The sequence below is a fragment of the Phyllobates terribilis genome, unplaced genomic scaffold (assembly GCF_046119375.1).
Source record: "Phyllobates terribilis strain yellow unplaced genomic scaffold, ASM4611937v1 Scaffold_10__3_contigs__length_209671492, whole genome shotgun sequence".
Lineage (NCBI taxonomy): Eukaryota > Metazoa > Chordata > Amphibia > Anura > Dendrobatidae > Phyllobates > Phyllobates terribilis.
Window position 1 is genome coordinate 145453822 of NW_027362770.1, and position 25299 is coordinate 145479120.

At 45.6% G+C, this 25299-nt stretch overlaps 1 protein-coding gene across 1 annotated transcript in view; it reads right to left on the minus strand.

The window, feature by feature from the left end:
* Positions 1–476: 476 nt before the first annotated feature.
* Positions 477–25299, minus strand: part of RNF145 (ring finger protein 145) — a 30262-nt gene continuing 5439 nt past the window's right edge. The window contains exons 2-11 of the mRNA XM_073649882.1: positions 23081–23296; positions 19600–19708; positions 19050–19141; positions 16792–17027; positions 14888–15063; positions 6201–6341; positions 5919–6101; positions 5692–5839; positions 3181–3537; positions 477–2180 (exon numbers count right to left, since the gene is read on the minus strand). Of these exons, the coding sequence (XP_073505983.1) occupies positions 1713–2180; positions 3181–3537; positions 5692–5839; positions 5919–6101; positions 6201–6341; positions 14888–15063; positions 16792–17027; positions 19050–19141; positions 19600–19708; positions 23081–23264 (2094 nt within the window). The 5' untranslated portion in view covers positions 23265–23296 and the 3' untranslated portion in view covers positions 477–1712. The remainder of the gene's footprint in view (positions 2181–3180; positions 3538–5691; positions 5840–5918; positions 6102–6200; positions 6342–14887; positions 15064–16791; positions 17028–19049; positions 19142–19599; positions 19709–23080; positions 23297–25299) is intronic.

A 25299-nucleotide genomic window follows, 5' to 3' on the forward strand; every position in this document is an offset into this window, starting at 1 on the left:
GACAGCGCAGGTAGGAGAGAGGGAAGAGAAAAGGGGGATGCAGCTGCAGTTTCTTAGTATTGCTGTGAAACAGGAGGAAGGAAAAAGGAGAACAGCAAGAGGAGACATCCGAGTAGCTCAGAGTAGACAGCGCAGACAGGAGGGGGAGAAGAGGGAGATACAGCTGCAGTTTCTTAGTATTGCTGTGAAACAGGAGGAGGAAAAAAGGAGAACAGCAAGAGAAGACATCCGATTAGCTCAGAGTAGACAGAGCAAATAGGAGGGGGAGAAGAGGGGGATGCAGCTGCAGTTTCTTAGTATTGCTGTGAAATAGGCTCAGAGAAGACAGTGCAGGTAGGAGAGAGGGAGGAGAAGAGGGGGATGCAGCAGTCATAGAAAAGGGACAGTAGGGGACATAAAAGGTCAGAGTGAGTGAACACCGTGCGCACACTCACCAATATATAAGTGATAATACAAATAAGACTCCAGTGCCGCGACATGTTTAAATATAATTTATTAAGACATTCAGCTATGTCCGTCAGTCTACATCCAAATGTACCACTAAAAAAAAAAGAGCAAATGAAACATTTCTCTAAAATAAAAAGTCACATCAGTGAGATCGACAGCTCAACCTCTCTTTACAGCCAATGTATACTAGTATAAATTAATGTTTTTTTCCTTTTTTTTTTAAATTTTATATCAAAATTCACATAAAAAAAGTGTTTTTTTCTTTTTTTTTTTTTTTATAAGTTTTTTTTTCTTCCACCTAAAGCCATAAATCAAATGTAAAAATTATTATCTTTTTTAAACACAACATTTCTGGCCAGGGCAAAAACAAAGAAAAAAAGTAACAAACAAAAAAATAAAAAAAAAAGCTAAAATATATCATCAAGGTGCTAGCTCTACCGATAGCCTCACTATGGCATTTGCTGAATTTGATCGTACACCAGAAGTATGTACTCATTTCCAAAAAGTGCAAATATCGCCATTAACACTGTATTTTTTTCCCATAGACTGCAGAAATACGATCCGCACGCCCCATTTCTGTGCAGTGGAGCTCATCCCATGGGTACATGATCACCTGAGCTCCAAATATACTTCATATAAGGGCTGTACAGAACTGCAATACTACCGAAAAATAAAAAATATTTTGCGGGGTCCATCATTTTAAAATTACAGTGATGCCCCAATTTTATTTTTTTTGTATTTTTATTTTTTTCCCAGATTGTTGTATATCGAGTGCGAGCAAGTGAGCATGCAAGCGTGCAGCCTCCCTTTTTTTTCACACTAGCCGTGTCAACCTTCCCCCATGCTTTTAGGTAAAATTTGCAAAAAAGAAACATGATTTGTTTGTGAGTAAAACGTTGATGGCCTAAAATTCTCCCGATTCGAAAAAATTAAAATTTCCAGAAATTTTAGAAAAAAAAAAATAAAAAAATTCCCGCACCATGGAAAGCACCCGTCGGCATAAGCAGCGCTTGTGTCCATTGGCAGTGGCTGGCAGCGATTATTCGGTTAGGTTCTCTGCTTTCGATACTGAAACTTGAAGAAAAAATAAAATAAACATTTGCGCATGGGGGGTAAAAAAAATAAAATAAAAAATTTTTGCATACGCTTCTGATGAGTGTCAGTGCTAAAGTCTCCACGTCGCCTCCGGGAACCGCGAAATGCCGCATGTGGCAATGATGGGATTTGGCTTGGAAATGACAAGTCCCAGCAGACAGAGCTCACAATCAGATCCCCCCATAAACCTCTCTGCTGCTGGAGAAACAGCTCTCTCTGAAGTCCTCGGCCTGCGCGGCATTCGAAAGGCCCGCAAGCTCCTCCCTGCTGTCGAGCCCCCCCGTGTCTTCCTGTAGACTGCCCCCTGTAGGTTCTGGACTTGTCCCTGTAGGTTCTGTGGACTGAGTGTCTCTGCTGTGCGCGGGCTCGGCACCGCTGTGCGTGGGCTCGGCACCGCTGTGCTCAGCAGGGGCCGCGTTGCCTTGTAATTCCCCTGATTGGTTTTCTGCTTGTGGGTTGAGTACGCTGGCATCAGGGGCCGGGTTGACAGTAGTTCCAGACTCTGCCACCGCCTGCTGGGACAGAGACTTTAGCTGGCAGTGACACAAGGGGCAGGACTCCTGCACGTACAGCCACTTCTTAAGGCATCCAGCGTGGAAAAAATGGCAGCAGGGGGTGATGACGGCCGAATTCATGTCCTGCGAAGACAGAGGAAAAACTTTATACCAAGATAGAAATACAGATCCAGAGCTTCTTCCAATTTTTTCCGGATGAGGTTGTAGCTTCTAAGCCAGGATATGCATATATTAGCAAATGAGCATTGCCATTGGATCGATTGATAGAGGGGTGGAACTAATGGTAATTACCTTCAATTAAAGGTTACAGTCTCTTGTTTTTTTCTGATGCGGTATGAATGACTCATTAAAGTTCTGGTGCGTGCACATGTCAGTGTGACGTTACCCCCAGAAGAAGGCAATACAGCCGAAACGTGCGTCGGGTCTCTGTGTGCTTCGGTCTCCAAGCAGGTATTTAGCTACTATTTACTATACAGCCTCATGTTGGTCTGGGAGTCTAGTGATGTAAATTTTGATTTTTCCATTTAACTGATTGTTTATATGGCAGTATTGACTATGTTTGGTGTTGGTCAACTAGGGGTTGTCCTAGTAGTGGACAACTCCTTTAAAAAGGTTTTCCTGGACTAGAGTTGTTAATTAGTACCCCCACGCTATTCGATAGATTAGCGGAGCTCCTCCTTACAGGACCCCCCTCCACCGATCCCATAGTAAGGTTAGGAGGTATTGAGACTGTGTTCTGAACGATGGCTCCCCCCACAGGACAGATGGAATATTACACATCATTCATTGCATTTAATGAGGCACAATGTAACGCACAGGTCCTCCGGTGGAACGGTCACTATGAGTGAGTTATAGACTTCTATTACATCCCCTGATTGTAAAGCGCTGTGGAATATATTGGCGCTATACAATTATTATCCATTCAGGGTGAGTCGGGTTCCCCCCATACATATTATAGGGTAAGTGGGTTCAGAAGACTTTAATGTGTAAGGGGCAGCTTTAGTAGACGGCCCTGCCACACACACACAGGGACGTACACAGATTTTCAGAGGTAGAAATCTATAAGACGTGCCAAAGGGGTGGTCCGAGATCAGGTACATCACCCATCTATACGGGCACTCACCTGATAGCAGATAGAGCAGATGTCGTTGTGCTGCTCCAGCTGCTCGTTGGTGGCGGTGGGTAAGGACTTGATCTTATTCACTGCGTCCCTGCGCAGGAGAAAGCTCTTCCAGCCGAGCTGTGCCCGCAGCCAGACGTTATAGTACGAGTGAATGAAGATGATCATGGATCCCATGACGGTCCACTCTCCGAACACCGTCTCCGAGACCCCATACGCCACCACGCACAGGGCCACCAGGAATTCCAGCAGCCGGTAAGTGCCGTTCACGTAGTAAATCACGTCGTCCATGTTTTCCACCGGCTCCTTCCGAAACTCTTCAATCATAAACAGAACGTAGACGAAGAGCGTGCCCAGAACCTGAGAGGGAGGAAAGGGCGAAACATCAAAAATTGTCCGCACCAATGATGAAGTGGAGGTACAAGGTTACAATAGCTACCCTGCCTTCCAGTAACAAAAAGTAAAGGATTTTAAGAAACATTCTTTGTCTCAGTTTAGTCATTAATGTCAGAAGTCTCAATCCACCGGCTAGAAATTTTAGATAAATATTCTGTCTTCCTGCAGCCACCACTAGGGGAGAGCTCGGGAGTATGCTGCATGTTTTCTAAGGCCAGATGCAGCTAGCGCCCAATAGTGATGACTGCAAACAGTGTCCAGTGAAAAGAAGTTATCACCTATCCACAGGACAGGTGAAAACTCACTGACCGATGGAGGTTTGACCTCTCAGAATGGAGAGCTTTTATCCCCGTTACATTGGACGTCCAAAAAATAAAAAATAAATAACAGTGTGGGGCAGCCCTGTAAGGCATGAAGTGGTCGAGCATTGCACGGAGACTCCATTTAATGGGGATAAAAGTGCCCTCGTTCTGCTGGTAGGTGCAAGTAACAGCAGTAGAAGCGCCCCCTAGATCAATAAGTTATCACTTTACCCTGCAGATAGCACCATAAAAAAGGCTATGAAGAATTTAAAGGGGCTGTCCAGTGAAAAAAGTTATCTATCGCATAGGTGAGAAGTTGTTGATTGGTGGGCGTTTATCCGCTGGGACCCACGCCAATCAGCAGGTCGGAAATCGGAAGGGCAGGTTGAACGCCCGACCACCGCCCTATTGATTCCCAATGGGGCTGCTGGGAAGCCCCATAGGGATTTTAGCGAGCGCACTGCCACTATTCCGAGGTTGATAAAATTCTGCCGATTTGAGCGAGTTCTCTGTATAAAGCGCTGGTAAGGCCGCACTTAGAATATTGTGCACAGTTCTGGGCTCCGGTGCTCAGGAAAGACATATTGGAGCTAGAGAGGGTACAAAGGAGGGCGACTAAGGTAATAAAGGGAATGGAGGGACTAGAATACCCAGAGAGGTTGTCAGAATTAGGCCTATTTACGTTGGAAAAGAGAAGGCTTAGGGGAGACCTCATAAACATGTATAAATACATCAGGGGGCAGTACAGAGATCTCTCCCATGACCTGTTTATACCAAGGATGGTGACAAAGACGAGGGGGCACACTATGCGTCTGGAGGAAAGGAGGTTCCTGTACCAGCATAGAAGGGGATTCTTTACGGTCAGAGCCGTGAGACTCTGGAACTCTCTGGGAGAGGAAGTGGTGATGTCCAACTCACTTCATGAGTTCAAGAGAGGCCTGGACGCCTTTCTTGAGAACAATAAAATTACATCTTATGCTTAGTGATAGTTAATTAATCCAGGGATTTAATCTGACTGCCAGATTGGAGTCGAGAAGTGAATTTTTCCTCAATGATGTAAATTGGCCTATACCGCATGGTTTTTTGTTGCCTTCCCCTGGATTAACGCTGCGGAATAGCTGCAGTGCACAAGAAATAGGCTGAACTGGATGGACGCTTGTCTTTTTTCGGCCTTATAAACTATGTAACTATGTGGTGGGACCCCCACTAATCAATAAGCCATAACTTCATCATATCCTTCTTTTCTTGTTGTGCCCACCAGCAGGTTGGAAATTCGAGGGGCAGGTTGAATGCCCGAAAGAAGCTCCATTCATTCTCAATGGGGCTGCTGTGAAGCCTCACAGGGAATGGAGTGAGCGCACTGCCACTCTATTCTAAGGGGGATAAAATTCTGCAGACTTGAGCGAGTCCAAGTGGTGGGACCAACATCGATCAGCAAGTCGGAAATTGTAGGGGCAGGTTGACTGCCCGACCACCAATCCATTTATTCTCAATGGGGATGCTGGGAAGCCTCATAGGGAATGGAGCGAGCGCACTGCCACTTTATTCTAAAGGGGGTAAAATTCTGCCGATTCGAGGCATTCCAAGCGGTGTGACCCCCACTGATCAATAGGTGATAACTTCACATCATATCCTTCTTTATGGTGCCCATAAACCTTAGACACCCGCCATCTCTCCAGACTCCGCCATACATGCTCGGCTGGTCCGAGTATGCATGTATTTTCATTAGGGAGGGTGGAGTAAGCTGCAGCCAGACTCCTCAGAGAGCTGCATTTATCCAGTGGAGATTACAGGAGACATTTTTAGACGCCGTTACCTGCAGAGATGTGAGGATACTGCTGGATATAATAATCAGGAGCCAGAAATCCATGTGGAAGAACTGGCAGATCATGTAGGCCATGTACGAAGGGAAGATCAGGAGGAACAAGCAGAGGCTGACGGCTCGGAAATGCTTCCACAGACTCCTGCGGGTAGAGATATACACATATATGTAACTCTGTCCTTGGGTCTCTGTGGACACTAAGAGATTTGAGCTTTACCCACTTGTCTCGAGAAGCCCCCAGAGCCAGAACGATGGGATCGGCGATCTCCAGCATGGACTGCAGGATAGAGGCCACCACTATGAACAGGATGATGCTCAGGAGGAAAGCGCGATGAACCACTTGTAGCTCGATCAGGCCCGTCTGCACAGCAAGGATCAGCAGGGTCACACCCTCGGTCATCCCCCTGGATGAGAAAGAGGACGTGATAAAAATGTGCTCATCATATATCCCCCCTACTGGAATCATGGCCGGTCATGATGGACGAGAGACCACGTGCACCCACCTGTTCATTGCAGGGTCGTTCATGAAGGCCCGATATCCCTGCAGATAAAACTTGCAGAGGGTCAGCACTCCGAGGGCTACGAACGAGACGGTAAACACCAAACCAAGGAGCGAGTATGGCGTACTACAGCACTCAGCAATACTGCAATGCAAACAAAAAAAAAATGCAGACATTAATAAAAGAGGCTCCAACTTTGAGGTTTACACTTCTTGAAAATGGCGAGATTGGAAAGTTGCAGATCTCTCCTGTTGTAAAACAGGTACAGAACCGGATCCTCACAGCTGAGGGTTTGCTACAGTTGTAGCCGGTGTGGACAATCCTGCAGGGATACGGAGATTTGTGCTGCCGCTGTATTTAGGTTTCCACTGAACACATTGCTGCAAAGTCCCAGCTGTGAGGAGTATGAGGTCTATGTAGATATTCAGCCTCTGGGAGCAAACGGGAACATTCGCTGTTAATTAAATCAGGGAGTGATCTAAAAAAATTACCAAAAAGTATATTAAGTTGTAATAATCGTAAGTTAATAACAGCGGTGGGGAACAGGTCAACTAGCCGGCGACTAGGCCTAATGATACTTATACTCTATCAGCCTACTCCGTCTAAAAGACTTTTCAGCAGACTCATTATCATCACAGACAGGATTACAATGACTGATAACACCTCTATACACAGTAGATAACAGGATCCACTACTTAAAATAGGTGATATCACAGTTCACCTCCTCCTACTGACCTTTATCCAGGACAGAGAATGCTCAATTAACTATTCTACACAAATAGCATTGGAAATATAAATAACATCCGTCTATCGCTACTAAAGTCCATGTGGAGGATAAAGTAGGAGCCTTATATCAGGCCTGGTGGCCGTGGTGACAATTGCAAGGTCTTTCAATCTGATCTAACCACTTCGCACCAGAGCCTGTTTTTGCCTTCGTGACCGGGCCAATTTTTACAATTCTGACCTCTGTCACTTTATGAAGTAATTACTCTGGAACGCTTCAACGTATTCCCCTGATTCTGAGACTGTTTTATCGTGACATATTGTACTTCATGATTGTGGTAAAATTTCTTCGATATCACTTGCGTTTGTGAAAAAACGGAAATTTGGCGAAAATTTTGAAAATTTTGCAATGTTCTAAATTTGAATTTTTATGCCCTTAAATCAGAGATATGTCACACAAAATAGTTAATAAATAACATTTCCCACATGTCTACTTTACATCAGCACAATTTTGGAACAAACATTTTTTTTTTTTTTTTGTTAGGATGCTCTAAGGGATAAAAGTTGACCAGCGATTTCTCATTTTTCCAACAAAATTTACAAAAACATTTTTTTTTTAAGGGACCACATCTTATTTGAAGTCACTTTAAGGGGCCTTTATGACAGAAAATACCCAAAAGTGACACCATTCTAAAAACTGCACCCCTCAAGGTGCTCAAAACCACATTCAAGAACTTTATTAACCCTTCAGGTGCGTCACGGGAATTTTTGGAATGTGGAAGAAAACAATGAACATTTAACTTTTTTTCACAAAAAAAGTTACTTTAGACCCAATTTTTTTATTTTCACAGGGGTAACAGGAAAAAATGGAATATACAATTTGTTGTGCAATTTCTCCTGAGTAAGCAGATACCCCATATGTGAGGGAAAACCACTGTTTGGGCGCACTGCAGGGTTCGGAAGGGAAGGAGCGCCATTAGACTTTTTGAATGTAAAATTGGTTTGAATAATTAGCGGACGCCATGTTGCGTTTGGAGAGCTCCTAATGTGCCTAAACATTGGAAACCCCCACAAGTGACACCATTTTGGAAACTAGACCCCTTAGGGAACTTATCTAGATGTGTGGTGAGCACCTTGAACCCCAAGGTGCTTCACAGAAGTTTATAATATTGAGCTGTAAAAATAAAATTTTCATTTTTCCCACAAAAACGTTTTTCATCCCTTAATTTTGCATTATCATAAGGGTAACAGGATAAATTGCACCATGAAATTTGTTGTGCAATTTCTCCTGAGCACGACCAATACCCCCATGTGGGGGAAAACCACCATTTGGGCGCACGGCAGGGCTCGGAAGGGAAGGCGCGCCATTTGACTTTTTGAATGTAAAATTTGCTTGAATAATTAGGGGACGCCATGTTGCATTTGGGGAGCCCCTGATGTGCCTAAACAGTGGAAACCCCCCACAAGTGAGGGGTCCAGGAATCTAGACCCCTCAAGGAATTCATCTAGGGAAGTAGTGAGTATTTTTTAATTTATAACATTGCGCAGTGAAGAAAACAATTATATTTTTACCACAAAAAAATGTTTTACCCTCAGATTTTACATTTTCACACAGGGCAATGGGTAAAAATGGTGTCGAAATGTGTCACACAATTTCTTCTAAACGCGGCAATACCCCATATGTGGCTGTATCGTACCGCTTAGCCATACGGCGAGATCTGGGGGGGACGGAGTGCTATTTGACAATTGGAGAACAAATTATTGTAGAATAGTTTGCGGACTCCGTATACACAGCCCCTAAGTGCTAGAAGAGCAGAATCCCCCCTCAAGTGACCCCATTTTGGAAATTATACCCCATTGGGAATTTACCTACAGGTGTAGTGACGATTTTGACTCCATGGGTCTTTTCCAGAAACAAGCAGCAGTGGATGCTGCCGAGTGAAAATTTCAAACTGCCGTTGAAGCGACCAGTACGCTGTAGTGACCAGTACGTTGTGCCCAGCTTGTGCTTCTGGAGACATGCACCTGTAAATTAGGCAAGCTCTCATCGCTACAGGAATGTAAAACATGTGGACCCGAAATGTAGTTTAGGCACATTGTGGGGCTCAGAAGGGAGGGGGGCATTTGGATTTGGGAGCACAATTTTCTGAATTTCTTTTGGGGGGCAAGGGCCATTTCGCTTTTCCAGAGCCTTTCTGCTACCAGTAACTTGGAAGTCCCTTATATTTTTAACAGATAACGGACCTGATTGGGGACTAGCTTTTTTTGAGGACTGAGTTGACATTTTTATTGGTGCCATTTCTGGGTACGTGACATTTTTTGATCGCTTTCTATTCCGTTTTTTGGGAGGTAAAATGAACAAAAAACAACGGCGGACCCGTGGGCCTCCGGCGGACCCGTGGGCCTGAACGGCACAGCGCCACACACTCTGTAATGGTCGCTGCCAGGAACTTCAGCTCAGCTCCTATTCTCTTCAGTGGGTAGTGGTCATAACAGCTGATTAGAGGGAGGGGGTGTCGTGTCTGACCCCACCAATCATATTGACCTACTATAAAGAGCCACTATGAAAATCCTAGTAGTTGATAGCCCCTATAAAGTAATTCTGATACAGCCCCATCAGTGTACAGACCCCCTATATTGAGGCCCTGACTGATACTGCAGTACAACCCAATTCTTGAAAACAGAGTTCAGCTGCAGTACCAGATACAGCATATGTACAAAGGTAGCGCTGTGTCTGGAAGGAATGCAGCCGTGTTTTTCTACTTTTATAGTCCTTGATAAGTAGAACTGATAGGCATTTTTTTTGTATAATTCCCCCCCCCCCCCTAATTTCTATAGTGATTGTAGAGAATACCAGATTAATCGCACCAGGACACAAACAATCCCTCGTACTCCCCAGGACAGAGGATCACCTGCACTACCAGCGTTACGGGTCTGACCTGCTCCTTTCCCATCTGTTTCGTCAGATGTCAAGTGGAAAATGAGTGAATATTTGATGTGCGGTAAGTGGGTCACGTAGAGAACGGAGCGCATGGAAACCTGGGACTGTTTACTGTCAAAACGCAGGAGGACCACACTGCAGAGCTGAAGGATTTATGGTTCGAACCGTGATGAGAAGTCTTGAGAAGATAAGATTCTGTGAATCCCTGTGGTGCAATGTGAGGTGGCCTCTGGATAGGGGCGAGTGGTTTAGGAAAACTATGATGAAAAAGTCAGGAATACATCAATCACTGGTAATTATTATCTGCATCACCTACCACCGGGTGGCGTCGAAGAGCCGTGGTCGACCTCGCTGACCAGATGTGGTTATAAGTTCTCAGCTGCGGTGTAAGGTGGGACCCAAAAGCACCAAAAATCTATATAGAAAGTTGTTCAACTTTGTAAATACATGGCAGAACCTCAAACCCAGGTCCATCAAACTTCAGGGATATCATCAAAAGTGATTATGAATCAGAGTCATCGGCTTTGGTGCATTTGAAAGTGACAACAGGATCAATGGAGGGAACAGCAAGACAGCCCCCAAAAAAGGGGAATAGTTGTACAGGTGGTTGCCACTGACCATTCCGGTCACCTGATCCTTCTTTGGTTTTGCTGGTGTCCAGGTCACTACAAGAATTATGGTGTATTATGAGCACATCCACACGTTCCACCATGAGGATTGTTAAGGGCATGGAGCAAATAACAGGACATGGCCTCCGGGATAAGGAGACATGGACAAGGACGTACAAGAGTTTTAACCCAGTAGGAGGATCAGTATCTGCTCCTGTGTGCAAGGAGGAACATGAGAAGCTCTGCCAGAGCCCCCAAAAATGACCTACAGCAACTACACGGATGCAAAACCAAAGAGTTAGAATCAATGATGGTGGCACGAGGACACAAGATCTTGTCGTGGAACTGTGCACCTCACCAGAATTGGCAGGTCCACATAGAAGTCCTGCTCTCTTCACGGATCGGATTCACACTGAGCACATGTGATAGACGTGCACCATTATCCAGCACGACCGGGTTTGACAGTGGGTCAGTGAAGGTCTGGTTAGGTATATTCTTGGAGGGAAGTAGAGAGCCCACTGTGTTAGACAACTGACCACCCTTATCAGGATGAAATCCTCCGATCTTACACTGCTGCTCCTGGTGCAGGACATTGCCTGGTCTCATGTTGCAAGAGAGTGTAGGCAGATGATGAAGGTATTCGTGCCCATGGCTGGTGCTCACCGTTCACCAGACCTGAATCCATGTGGCAATCTCTGGGACACTATGAAAAAGCGCTGCAGACGCCACAGGTGACCTGATCCCGGAATGAGAGGAGATCACCGTCCGCCATCTCATCAGGAGCGTGCTCAGACAACGCCACCAGTGCACACAGGCACATATGCGGTCAGGGTGGGTTCATACGCACCCAGAAGCATGTACGAGGGGGTGGGAAGTCACACACCCCACCCACAGGCACATACGGAAGGTGGAGGTTAGGGTGGTTCATACACACCCAGAGGCATGTACAGGAGGGGGGGGCTTAGGGTAGTTCATACACACCCAGAGACACGTAAGGGGTGGGGGGTAGCCCATACACACCCAGAGGCACGTACTACAGGGGAGGGGGAATCATACACACCCACAGGCACGTAGGACATATGTTGAATTCGATGGAGTAAAGTCTACCTTCAACCTTAAAAACTATGAGACATATGTATATAAAATGACTGTGTGCAATCAGACTACACAACGTGCCGTGTTCGCTCATCGGCCGGATATCTCTGGAATGTAATAATCTTTCCAAGTCCATTACCGCTTGGCTCTTCGGCTGAGCAGCATTCCAGTCCTGGATCTGAGGTCGGTGTCTGGCAGGTCACTTACGTTATCTGATTTTGATCAGCCGCACCTTAGCAACCGATATAAATATGGAGCAGGTTACGGGCGATGGATATGATGAGGGGCGACATCTTCTGATATTTGGCTGAACAGACCTTGCACTTGTAAGTGCTGCAGGATTAACTGCTATAGATGCTGCAGTCAACTGAAAGCGCAGAATATAGGGGGTTCCATAATGAGAGGGGTCTCCTTCTGACCCACATGATTCAGACGCACTGATGGGAAATGCAGTAGATATCGTATACCACGACTTCAGCAAAGCATTTGATAAAGTATCTCATACTATCCTTATTGAAAAACAATGACCAAGTATAAAATTGACAAGGCTACGGTTAGGTGGATTCATAACTGGCTCAGTGATCGTAGTCAAAGAGTGGTAATAAATGGTTACACATCCAACTGGAAGAGCACTTCAAGTGGGTACCACAAGGCTCAGACTTGGCCCCAGTATTGTTCAACTTTTTTTATAAATGCAACAATCAAATTTGCAGATGATGCAAAGCTAGGAGAGATAGCGAACACTAGAGATGAGGGTACAGAAGAATCTAGATAAGCTTGAACAATGGGCAGCGACTAATAGAATGGTATTTAACAGGGAGAAATGCAAGATTACACATCTGGGTAAGAAAAATGAAAAGTACATCTACAGAAGACTTAGGTATACGAATAGATCACAGACTGCACATGAGTCACCAGTGTGATGCAGCAGCAAAAAAGGCAAACACAGTTCTGGGATGTATTAACAGAAGCATACAGTCCAGATCACGTGAAGTCATTATCGCACTTTACTCCTCTTTGGTCAGACCTCATCTGGAATACTGTGTCCAGTTCTGGGCACCACATTGTAAAAAAAGACAAACTGGAGCAAGTTCAGAAAAGAGCTACCAGGATGGTGAGCAGACTGCAAACTACAGTGAAGGAAATAATTATTTGATCCCTTGCTGTTTTTGTAAGTTTGACCACTGACAAAGACATGAACAGTCTATAATTTTAAGGGTAGGTTAATTTTAACATTGAGAGATAAAATATCCCCCCAAAAATATCACATTATATAAATTAGATAAATTTATTTGCATTTTGCAGTGAGAAATAAGTATTTGATCCCCTACAAACCATTATGAGTTCTGGCTCCTACAGACCAGTTAGACGCTCCTAATCAACTCGTTACCTGCATTACAGACCGCTGTCTTACATAGTCACCTGTATAAAAGACTCCTATCCATAGACTCAATTAATCAGTCAGGCTCTAACCTCTACAACATGGGCAAGACCAAAGAGCTTTCGAAGGATGTCAGGGACAAGATCATAGACCTGCACAAAGCTGGAATGGGCTACAAAACCATAAGTAAGACACTGGGTGAGAAGGAGACAACTGTCGGTGCAATAGTAAGAAAATGGAAGAAATACAAAATGACTGTCAATCGACATCGATCAGGGGCACCATGCAAAATCTCACTTCATGGGGTATCCTTGATCATGAAGAAGGTGAGAAATCAGCATAAAACTACACAGGGGGAACTTGTTAATGATCTCCAGGTAGCTGGGACCACAGTCACCAAGAAAACCATTGGTAACACATTACGCCTTAAAGGTTTAAAATCCTGCAGTGCCCTCAAGGTCCCCCTGCTCAAGAAGACACATGTGCAGGCCCGTCTGAAGTTTGCCAATGAACACCTGGATGATTCTGTGAGTTATTGGGAGAAGGTGCTGTGGTCAGATGAGACAAAAATTGAAATCTTTGGCATTAACTCAACTCGCTGTGTTTGGAGGAAGAAGGATTAGTACAACCCTAAGAACATCGTCCCAACCGTGTAGCATGGTGGGGGAAACATTATACTTTGGGGGTGCTTTTCTGCAAAGGGGACATGACGACTGCACCATACTGAAGGGAAGATGGATGGGGTCATGTATTGGGAGATTTTTGCCAACAACCTCCTTCCCTCAGTAAGAGCATTGAAGATGGGTCGGGGCTGGGTCTTCCAGCAAGAAAATGACCCAAAACATAAAGACAAGGCAACAAAGGAGTGGCTCAAAAGAATCACAGTAAGGTCATGGAGTGGCCTAGCCAGTCTCCAGACCTTAATCCCATAGGAAACTTATGGAGGGAGTTGAAGCTCCGAGTTGCCAAGCGACAGCCTCAAAATCTTAATGATTTAGAGATGATCTGCAAAGAGGAGTGGACCAAAATTCCTCCTGACATGTGCGCAACCCTCATCATCAACTACAAATAACGCCTGACTGTTGAGCTTGCCAACAAAGGTTTTGCCACCATGTATTAAGTGTTGTTTGCCAGAGGGATCAAATACTTATTTCTCACTGCAAATACATTTATTAAATTTATACAATGTGATTTTCTTGATTTTTTGGGGGATATTCTATCTCTCAATGTTAAAATTAATCTACCATTAAAATTATAGACTGTTCATGTCTTTGTCAGTGGGCAAACTTACAAAAACAGCAAGGGATCAAATAATTATTTCCTTCACTGTATGTCCTATGAGGAGCGGTGAAAGGATCTGGGAATGTTTAGCTTGCAAAAAAAAGAGGAGACTTAATAGCTGTCTACAAATATTTGAAGGGATATTCCAGTGTACAGGGATCATCCGTATTCTCATTTACACACGAAAAGCAATGGAATGAAACTGAATGGGAGGAGACACAGATTCGATATTAGAAAACTAATTTTGACAGTGAGGGTGATCAATGAGTGGAACAGGCGGCCACGAGAGGTGGTGAGTTCTCCTTCAATGGAAGTCTTCAGAGGCTGGACAGACATCTGTCTGAGATGGTTTAGTGAATCCTGCATTGAGCAGGATGACTCAATGACCCTGGAGGTCTATGATTCTATGGGATGCCATCCACATTATAGGTGATAGAGGTGTGATCTGACCATCATATCTCCACCGACCGCTTCATTCACTTCCATGGAACTGATGGAGAGCCGAGGTCTGTACCCAGCAGACAGTGCATGGAGCAGTGGTCAGACATGCTCATCACTACATTGACACAGGGGGCTTTGCGATCGATAGGAGATGTGTACTCCAGTCGGAAAACCCTTTTATTACAATTTTATGAAAATATTATATGCCTTGTAGACGCACCTTGTGAGAAAGAGGAACAGCAGTCTCTCGCGGGAGGTCGGCTGGTCACGTGTACTGAAGTACGTGTAGATCTGAAGTGCGAACAGGACCAGCCAGAAGACCATGAACAGGACGGGGACCACCAGCTGATTCCAGAGCGACATCCCCAGAGCCAGGAGACCGTAGACTTCCACCACCTGCGAGGTTACAATATGGATTTAAATAACTCATGTGTCCTTATACTGCCAGGCAAAAGTGCAGTGCTCTTAAAATTACGGCAAAATTGGAGCCCATAGCCTGTGATTATAGGGGTATGATGGGAGTTGTAGTTGTGCAAAAACTAGAAAAGACTAAAATGGCAGTGACTCGAAGTTTTACACACCATAAACATTGAGGTTTTATCGATTAAAAAGGATATCAATATCTAACGGGTGGGTGGAGAGTAGGGCCAATTCTGATGAATCGGAGTCCTTTTAGGCAGAGGCGACGCCAGTCCCTACTTTACCTGAAGTGTATTGCAGTGTACAGACCCACAAGGTCCATGCGCTGCGATATACGCTGACAGCCAATCAGAGGCCAGCAGCTGATGTCGGCGTGCACGTGACCGGCGGAGCAGGAAAGTGACATCATGCGCTCCCGTCGCACACCGAAGTAAGCGGCCGGCTTCAGAAGTGGACGCCGCGTGGCGGGAGAGCGCTGGGAAGGTGAGTAGGAGCATTTATGGTTTGCTTTTTTTCGGTGTACTGAGCAACAGCGGGGATGATATACCAGGATGAGCACCAAAATGAGGACTATGTACCAGGATGGGCTGGGCATTATACTGCATGGAGGACTATGGGGGGCACATTATACTATAGGGAGGACTATAAGGGGTGCATTATACTATAGGGAGGACTATGAGCTGTGCAGTAGATTATAGGGAGGACTATGAGCTGTGCAGTAGATTATAGGGAGGACTATGAGCTGTGCAGTAGATTATAGGGAGGACTATGAGCTGTGCAGTAGATTATAGGGAGGACTATGAGCTGTGCAGTAGATTATAGGGAGGACTATGAGCTGTGCAGTAGATTATAGGGAGGACTATGAGCTGTGCAGTAGATTATAGGGAGGACTATGAGCTGTGCAGTAGATTATAGGGAGGACTATGAGCTGTGCAGTAGATTATAGGGAGGACTATGAGCTGTGCAGTAGATTATAGGGAGGACTATGAGCTGTGCAGTAGATTATAGGGAGGACTATGAGCTGTGCAGTAGATTATAGGGAGGACTATGAGCTGTGCAGTAGATTATAGGGAGGACTATGAGCTGTGCAGTAGATTATAGGGAGGACTATGAGCTGTGCAGTAGATTATAGGGAGGACTATGAGCTGTGCAGTAGATTATAGGGAGGACTATGAGCTGTGCAGTAGATTATAGGGAGGACTATGAGCTGTGCAGTAGATTATAGGGAGGACTATGAGCTGTGCAGTAGATTATAGGGAGGACTATGAGCTGTGCAGTAGATTATAGGGAGGACTATGAGCTGTGCAGTAGATTATAGGGAGGACTATGAGCTGTGCAGTAGATTATAGGGAGGACTATGAGCTGTGCAGTAGATTATAGGGAGGACTATGAGCTGTGCAGTAGATTATAGGGAGGACTATGAGCTGTGCAGTAGATTATAGGGAGGACTATGAGCTGTGCAGTAGATTATAGGGAGGACTATGGGATGCATTATACTTCTGCTATGGGGCCCCATGACCTCTACGTCCTAGTAAGTATAATGGTTTACTTTTTTTTCTCTACATTAAAGAACAGCAGCAGAACGGGAGATATATCTATCTATAAATATTCAGAGGAGGTAGTCCAACTCTTGCACCAGGGCCCATCAGACTCTAGCTACGCCACTGATTCTAGGTGAAATTGTAATAGCCGAAGATGATTTACCTGCACCAGCTCCCTGTATGCGGACTTGGCGAGATTAAAGGGCACAAGCAGGTTGGATGCTAAGAAATACAGCACTTCCAGTCCCGTGAAAATCATGGCAAACTTGTTAATGACGACTATGGTCTCCATTGGGACAAGGCAGAGACGAGCCAGCAGGGGGAGCATGTGAGCGGAGAAGAGCCAGATCTGCTTAGTCTTCATCACGCAGGAGCAAAGGGTGCAGACGACCAGCTGGCCTGCAAAGTAAGCGAGGCGGCACGGTGACATCAGATCAGACATTACAGCAGGTTCTGACAGCGGTATTTAACACGCGCCAGCGACGTGATCACGGGGCGCCGATGGGTTGTCATTACATATGGAGGTCAGGCTGATGTGCCTGTAATTACGATCCTCCTGTGATCGCCTGCGTTCATAGGAGATCGTGATTTCTGCTATATATAGCACTGCTATGTACAGTACAAGCGATCAGATCACGGTTTCAAGTCTCCTAAGGGGAATTTTGAAGTCTAGGAAAAAAAAAAAAAGTTTAAAAATATAGAAAAATAATAAAAAAAAATAAAAATAAAATCAAAAGCCAGAATTAAGTTTTTTGGCTGCTTCAACATGGAAAGAGGCGATTAAAATATTGTATCTACCCCACAATGGTATCATTAGAAAGGCAAGCTCAGATCGCAAAAATTAAGCCTTCACACAGCACTATTTCCCGAAAAATGAAAACGTTACGGGTCTCGGAAATTGCGGACACAAGCAAAAAATTTCTCTTTTTGTAAAAAAGAAAAAAAAATTTTTCCAAAAATGTTTTCACCACCTAAATAGGAAAAAAAAACTATACATGTTTGGTATCTGCGCACTCGACCTGACCTGTAGAATCACATTACCAGGCTAGTTTTACCATACAGTAACCATGGTAAATAAAATACCCAAAAAAACAAATTGAAGAACTGCACTTTTTTTTTTTGCAATTTCAACGTACTTGGAATTTTTTCCCCGTTTTCCAGTACACTATGTGGTAAAATGATTGGTGTCGCACAAAAGTACAACTCGTCCAGCAAAAAAACAAACCCTCATACGGTTATGTGGCCAGAAAAATAAAGTTATGGCTCTTGGAAGAAGGGGAGGAAAAGACAAAAACTGAGAAAAATCGCAGGGTAGTGAAGGGGTTAAGAAAAAGAAGCCATCAGTTGATGGCTGCAGGACCAGCTTCTCTCATACCATTAGTAGTCACCAGGGGCAGCGGTTGCAGAGGAATGGTGGCGTTACATGCTTTCCATGTTGATAGGCCCCATGGTCTCCCGACGCAAAACGCCCCATGGTCTCCAGACGCAAAACGCCCCATGGTCTCCAGACGCAAAACGCCCCATGGTCTCCAGACGCAAAACGCCCCATGGTCTCCAGACGCAAAACGCCCCATGGTCTCCAGACGCAAAACGCCCCATGGTCTCCAGACGCAAAACGCCCCATGGTCTCCAGACGCAAAACGCCCCATGGTCTCCAGACGCAAAACGCCCCATGGTCTCCAGACGCAAAACGCCCCATGGTCTCCAGACGCAAAACGCCCCATGGTCTCCAGACGCAAAACGCCCCATGGTCTCCAGACGCAAAACGCCCCATGGTCTCCAGACGCAAAACGCCCCATGGTCTCCAGACACAAAACGCCCCATGGTCTCCAGACACAAAACGCCCCATGGTCTCCAGACACAAAACGCCCCATGGTCTCCAGACACAAAACGCCCCATGGTCTCCAGACACAAAACGCCCCATGGTCTCCAGACACAAAACGCCCCATGGTCTCCAGACACAAAACGCCCCATGGTCTCCAGACACAAAACGCCCCATGGTCTCCAGACACAAAACGCCCCATGGTCTCCAGACACAAAACGCCCCATGGTCTCCAGACACAAAACGCCCCATGGTCTCCAGACACAAAACGCCCCATGGTCTCCAGACACAAAACGCCCCATGGTCTCCAGACACAAAACGCCCCATGGTCTCCAGACACAAAACGCCCCATGGTCTCCAGACACAAAACGCCCCATGGTCTCCAGACACAAAACGCCCCATGGTCTCCAGACACAAAACGCCCCATGGTCTCCAGACACAAAACGCCCCATCAGCACATACGAAGCTATTTAGTTTGGGTGAGGAGAACCGGACATCGGGGTCGATAGGTGTGAAATCGGCAGTCTCCTAGAAGATTTTGCCCGTTTCTTTCGTAGCCTTACTAGCATGCCGTGATATATGTAGTAGACGGCACTCACCTACTAGCGCTGTGATGAACCTGTTCATAGACAGTGGCTCTAGGTGCATTGGTCCCTCGTAACCGGACTCCAGCTCACTGCGGACATAGTCCCTAAAACACCAAATGGAAATAGTCAGCAAGTTCAGAAAAGTTTTTTTTTTTTTTTTTTTTTAGAGTGGGAAAGGGTTCGCAGGAAAATCGCAGCCTGCATATTTTGGGCCAGATTGGTGCATGCAATGTAAAGGGTAGCTCTGGGGACGATCCACAACGCAGATATTACAATTTGAGAACTTTACTAGCCCAATTTTCAATACTGAACTAATGCATATGATGCCACAGAGCTGCGTCTTCGCCTTGGCAAACCTGTTCGGTCGCATCTGAGAAAAATTGGTCCGATCATGTTGACCAGAGTGTGTGATCCGATTTTCACGGATGAGAACCGAACAAAAATTTCTTCTCCATTCTGTTAGTCCGTGAAAATCGGATTGCACTCAGATGTCATCCGAGGGCAATCCGATGTTTCCCACAAACTCTTATGTCCCAGAGTTTGACCTCTAGGGTGTACTTACCTAGAAATCTGGTGTCCGGTATACAACATTAAAGCGGTGACGACGTAGAGGTACAGCTTAGCGAGGTGCTGTCGAGGTAAAGTCAGAAGGACGACGCTCAGGATGTAACCTGCAGAAGTTAAATGAAAAAAAAAAGGACAATCTGTAAGGACGATGTGACCGGAATAATCATGAGGTCCGCGGAGATAAACGATCGATACGACAGGTGTCCTGTCAGCAGATCGTGCAACGGAGGCTGGAAAGATGCTGACCCGTAGATCTGATAGAGCGAAACGACCGTGCGGAGGTGGAAGGGACACGTCATAAAACTTACAGCGTCCAGCGGCTTCTATTTTAAGGCACATGATAAGGTTTTATCAGATCTGCACCATATATAGCCCAACATAAAGCCATAAAGGGGAACAGGTTGTATCATAGGTCACTAAATGTGCTGCTCTACTTACTAGAGAAGAGTCGGGCAGCATCCGGTAAAGCCCCAGGACTCTTCTTCAAAAGTCTAAACATATATAACATATACAGTCATGGCCGAAAGTGTTGGCACCCTTGAAATTGTAGTATTTCTCCGAGAAAATTATTGCAATTACAACATGTTTATTTGCTTTGTGTGTATTGGAACCAAACAAAAAAAAATTAAAACTGGACATAATTTCACACAAAACCTCATAAATGGTCAGGAAAAAAAAATTGTTGCCACCTTTCCAAAATTGTGGGTAAACAACTTTGTTTCAAGCATGTGACAGGTGTGGGCAATATGAAAACTACACCTGAAACCAGATAAAAAGGGGAGAAGTAGACTCAGTCTTTGCATTGTGTGTGTGTGTGCCACACTAAGCATGGAGAACAGAAAGAGGAGAAGAGAACTGTCTGAGGACTTGAGAACAAAAATTGTTGAACAATATCAGCAATCTCAGGGTTACAAGTCAACCTCCAGAGATCTTGGTGTTTCTTTGTCCACGGTGCACAACATATGCAAGAAGTTTACAACCCATGACACTGTAGCTAATCTCCCTGGATGTGGACAGCAGAGAAATATTGATGAAAGGTTGCAATGCAGGATAGTCCGGATGGTGGATAAGCAGCCCCAATCAAGTTCCAAAGAAATTCAAGCTGTCCTGCAGGCTCAGGATGCATCAGTGTCAACTATCCATGGACATTTGAATGAAATGAAGTGCAATGGCAGGAGACCCAGGAGGATCCTACTGCTGACACACAGACAAAAAAAGCTAGACTGCAGTTTGCCAAAATGTACGTAAGCCAAAATCCCTCTTGGAAAGCGTCTTGTTGACAGATGAGACCAAGATAGAGCACATCATTCAACTGTTTACTGAAAAAAGAATGAGGCCTACAAAGAAAAGAACACCATACCTACAGTCAAATATAGTGGAGGTTCAATGATGTTTTGGGGTCGTTTTGCTGCCTCTGGCACTGCGTGTCTTGACTGTGTACATGGCAAAATTAAATCTCAAGATTACCAAAGGATTTTGGGTTACAATTTAGTGCCCAGTGTCAGAGAGCTTGGTTTGCGTCCTAGGTCATGGGTCTTCCAGCAGGACAAAGACCCCAAACATACTTCATAAAGCCCCCAGAAATGGATGGAAACAAAGTGCTGGAGAGTTCTGAAGTGGCAGCAATGAGTCCGGATCTAAATCCCATTGATCACCTGTGGAGAGATCTTAAGATTGCTGTTGGGAGAAGGTGCCTTCAAATATGAAAGACCCGAAGTTGCCAACAATTTTATCTGGCTCATTATCGGGTTTTTGTGTGAAATTATGTCCAATTTGCCTTTATTTTCCTGTTTTTTTGTGTTGTTCTAAAACACAAAAAAGGACTTGCATACGGGACTACTTAATTTTTCCATGTCACTTGACAGCCTGGAAACTTTCTTGGCATTTGATGAAATCTTCTGAGTGGAAACGAGCATTTCTGCAAATACACTCTGAAGTGTCGAAGGCGCCGGTGGTTTGGTCACATCCTGACTTCAGTCACAAAGAGATGAAGCTTTTTTTTTTTCTTTTAGTTCCTGGCCTGACGGCTGCAATGCAGCCGTGATCACATCAACACCTGCTAACACAGGGAGAATCCTTATATTCTTTATTATATTATCTTTCATGATGTTCTGCAGCAGCTGTGGTGCACATTATGAGGTTCTAAAGGGCTGAAAACCCTATTTAAATAGCTGCCAAGCACATCCTTTAGGGTGTGTGCACACAACGTCTTATTTTAGGGTGGATTCTATCTGGAATCTGCCTGAAAAAGTGCTAAAAAAAACAACCCACAAAGAATTAAAACTTGCGCTGCAACGACAAAACGGCTTGCTGTGCACATGTTCCGTCTTGTGTCGCTTCTTTAAACCGTGTCAGGCTTCGAAAAGCCATGAAGTGGCTAAAAATAAGTGACCTGACCACTCTTTCACTTGGGAGACGCCACGATTTTAATTATTGAGAGTGTGTTAAAAAACAAAAAAGCCGTCATAAAAAGGCATCTGACAAAATGCTTCAGGCAAAACACCGCCGGGAAGTGTAGTGTCCGTGCTGCGCCGCGCGTCTCTGTATAACTATGGGGATTGTCGATAGGAGATTACCTCTGACGTGTATTACATCATTTTAGGATTCACCGAAATCATATAAAAGTGAGTCAATATTGATCTTTGCCAAATCAGATCTCTTGCTTTGCTCTGATGAGGGGCAAACACCCCCGAAACAAGCGTCTGCAAATAGAGATTCTGGTCCGGCTTTTATCCAAAGTGATGTGGCAAGGCTCGTAAAAGGGTGATATTGACTATTAGGATTGCTACTTCCAGTAGAGTTCTAGCCCTCGTGTATTTAATCGCATGGCCTATAAGTCTCCTTACACTGGCATGCCAGAACTGTCAGTCTCAGCAAGGAGAAAGATTACCCCTTAGACCTCATTAAGTTCTGCAATTATGCCCATGATGCAATCAAATATTTGCAGCCCACACCTATACATACCTGACTTATATAAGAGTGGAACTTAGGAGGAACCGAATACCTCAGTGACCGCATTCCCCGGCGTTACACGTCAGTGCTGAGTAGTATCGAATACACTTTATAATGGAGCTCGGATGTGAGATGCCCTATAGATAATCTGGGACATCTATCGGTAGGGTGTATCATATATACGGACCTTATTGGACAGGATGCACTTCTAATGCAGACTTTTCCTGCTTCTATGCAGTGTGAACCCATTCACTAACATTAGTAAAAATTAAAAAAATAAATAAATAAAATAAATAAACCCTCCCCCAACAATCTGGGAACTGATATCCTTGCAGACAGGTAAGAGGGGTGATAAGGAAAAGCTCCTGGTTTCCCTCTGGGGGTCACTGGAGGCCATATAGGGGAGAGGGGACGGCCTCAGACAGAGCTCTTAATCCTGATCTCCCTCGCTGCGCCCCCACCTCCCGCGCAGAGACAAAGACCCACCTCCACCAAACAGAAAGACGATCCCCGACCCAACGTACCGACATAATGCAGGTTGAGCGCCAGGTATTTGTACTGGAAGAGAGGGTTGTTGTTGAGGTTACTTCTTTGGATCTGCTGGAAGAAGGAGCTGACGTCCCAGCGGTACAAGACGTCTAGCAGCATGATGCTCGGCACGCGCAGGGCCACATTCAACATGGCCTCGAGTTTCTCTTTTGCGCCCATGCTGGTTCCCTTTGGAGCGAATTAAAGGCAAGCTGCAAAAAAAAAAAAAAAAAAGAAACGCACAAAAGGTTGGAAGTGTTAATTATCGCATAAACAGTCTGTCAGAGGATTACACGGCTCTATATATAGCGGGGAAAAACCTGTGCACTACTATGTTTAGCAGCGCCACAAACATCCAGGGAATTAGCAGCGCGCGTCGGGGTGTAGGTGATCCTATTATAACTTGCCATTTATAACCAAAAGCAACCCGGGAAAAATAGGATGATTTTTTAATGAAAAAAAAGGCTTTAAAAGTGTTTTTTTTTTTTTTTTTTTACAGATTAAAGGGTATTCCCAAAGGTAAAATTTTATGGTGGGGGGGTCAGATCTGTGGATCCTCGGTGATCCTGGGAATGAAGGGGCCTCAATATTGGGGTATAAGGCTGCACCCCCTCTAAATTTACTGCACCCAGGCGCTGCAGGGAACTTCAGCAGACCGTATTTGTTCCTGACAGAGTACCAAAGGGCAATAACCTGACGAGAAAACGTGACGTCGCTCCGGTCTGGTACAATGCCTCCATGTGTTATCTCCCACAGACTCATCAGAGGAAAGTTCAAGGAAGCCTCCAACGCTCCTGTATGTCAGCGAGATAAGGAGGCCGCTGTCTGAGCTCACCACTCCCATCCAAAGTGTAGATGTAGCAGAGCCGGACTGGTCCATACAGTATATATCATCTATGTTTGGAGCCTGTTGGAAGCTATAATCAGGATTCCTTATGTTACCCACTCAGATAAGCAGAAGCACCTGGCAGCCACTTATCCCCTTATCTCTACTGAAATATTAGGGGCAGCTATTGTACATGGACGGGCAGTCAGGCAGGAAAGGTACAGTCAACAGCTGAAAATAAAAGTCTCGTCCAACACAATAATGGCCGACGTGACGATGGAAACTGAGCACAGGCTGCCAACTCAGCGATTATATAATAGAGACGTTTACCTAATCCAACATTAAAAGGGCAGGAAGATTAAAGCCACAAAGGAAAACCCCGAGCCGTAAAGTAAACAGTTCTAGACATCAATCACTGAGCAGTGCGGCCTGGGACATCGAAGCACAAAGTCATAAACAGAACCGCCATGGGCACGGAAAACGGCTACAACCTGCACCGCCGAGGGCACGGCACGAAGCCCCAACCTGCACCGCCGAGGCCACTGTGAGGACGCTGGTGCGGAGTATCCACATTCATCCTACAGGTTGCACAAGGGCAGCAGCATTGACGTTAAGGCGGGTTGTACCAAAATTTGGCTTAATTGGTCCTTCTTTCATACTCTGCACTTGTTGCTGCATTATTGGTGGTCCCTCATTATCTTCTGGATCCCTCCATATCAGCCCCTTCGCTTCTCACCCCAGAAAAGGATATAGGGTACAAAAGCCCAACAGGTGCAGCGGCTGGAGAAGACTCCCACCCCATGCATGTAAACCACCCTAAAACCCACGGGCCAAGGTGCGGCCTCCCCCTCTACACCACAATAACCCTCCATCGTCGCCCGCTCATGGCGACTGCTTGTCCACGGCGTCCGCACCCCTCCGTCGCTCAGCCATGCAGTCCGTGCTTCGCCATTGCTCACCCACGGCGACCGCACCCCTCTGTCGTCGCTTGCCAACGGCTCCTGCGCTTCTTCATTGCTCACCCACGGTGCCTGCACCCCTCCATCGTTCGCCCACGGCCCCTCCGTCGTCGCTCGCCAACGGCGCCCCTTGCCCTTCTGTCGCTCACCCCTTCGTTGCTTGCCCACGTGTCTCCATTGCTTACCCACGGCGCCCAGGACTCTTCTTCACTTGCACTCAGCCAGGGCCCCCCCCCACACACACACACACACACACACACACACACACACACACAGTGTCAGCCAGGGCGCCCCCCCCCCACCCACACACCCACACACACAGTGTCAGCCAGGGCACACACACATATACACACACACACAGTGTCAGCCAGGGCGCCCCACACACACACACACACACACACACACACACACACACACACACACACACACA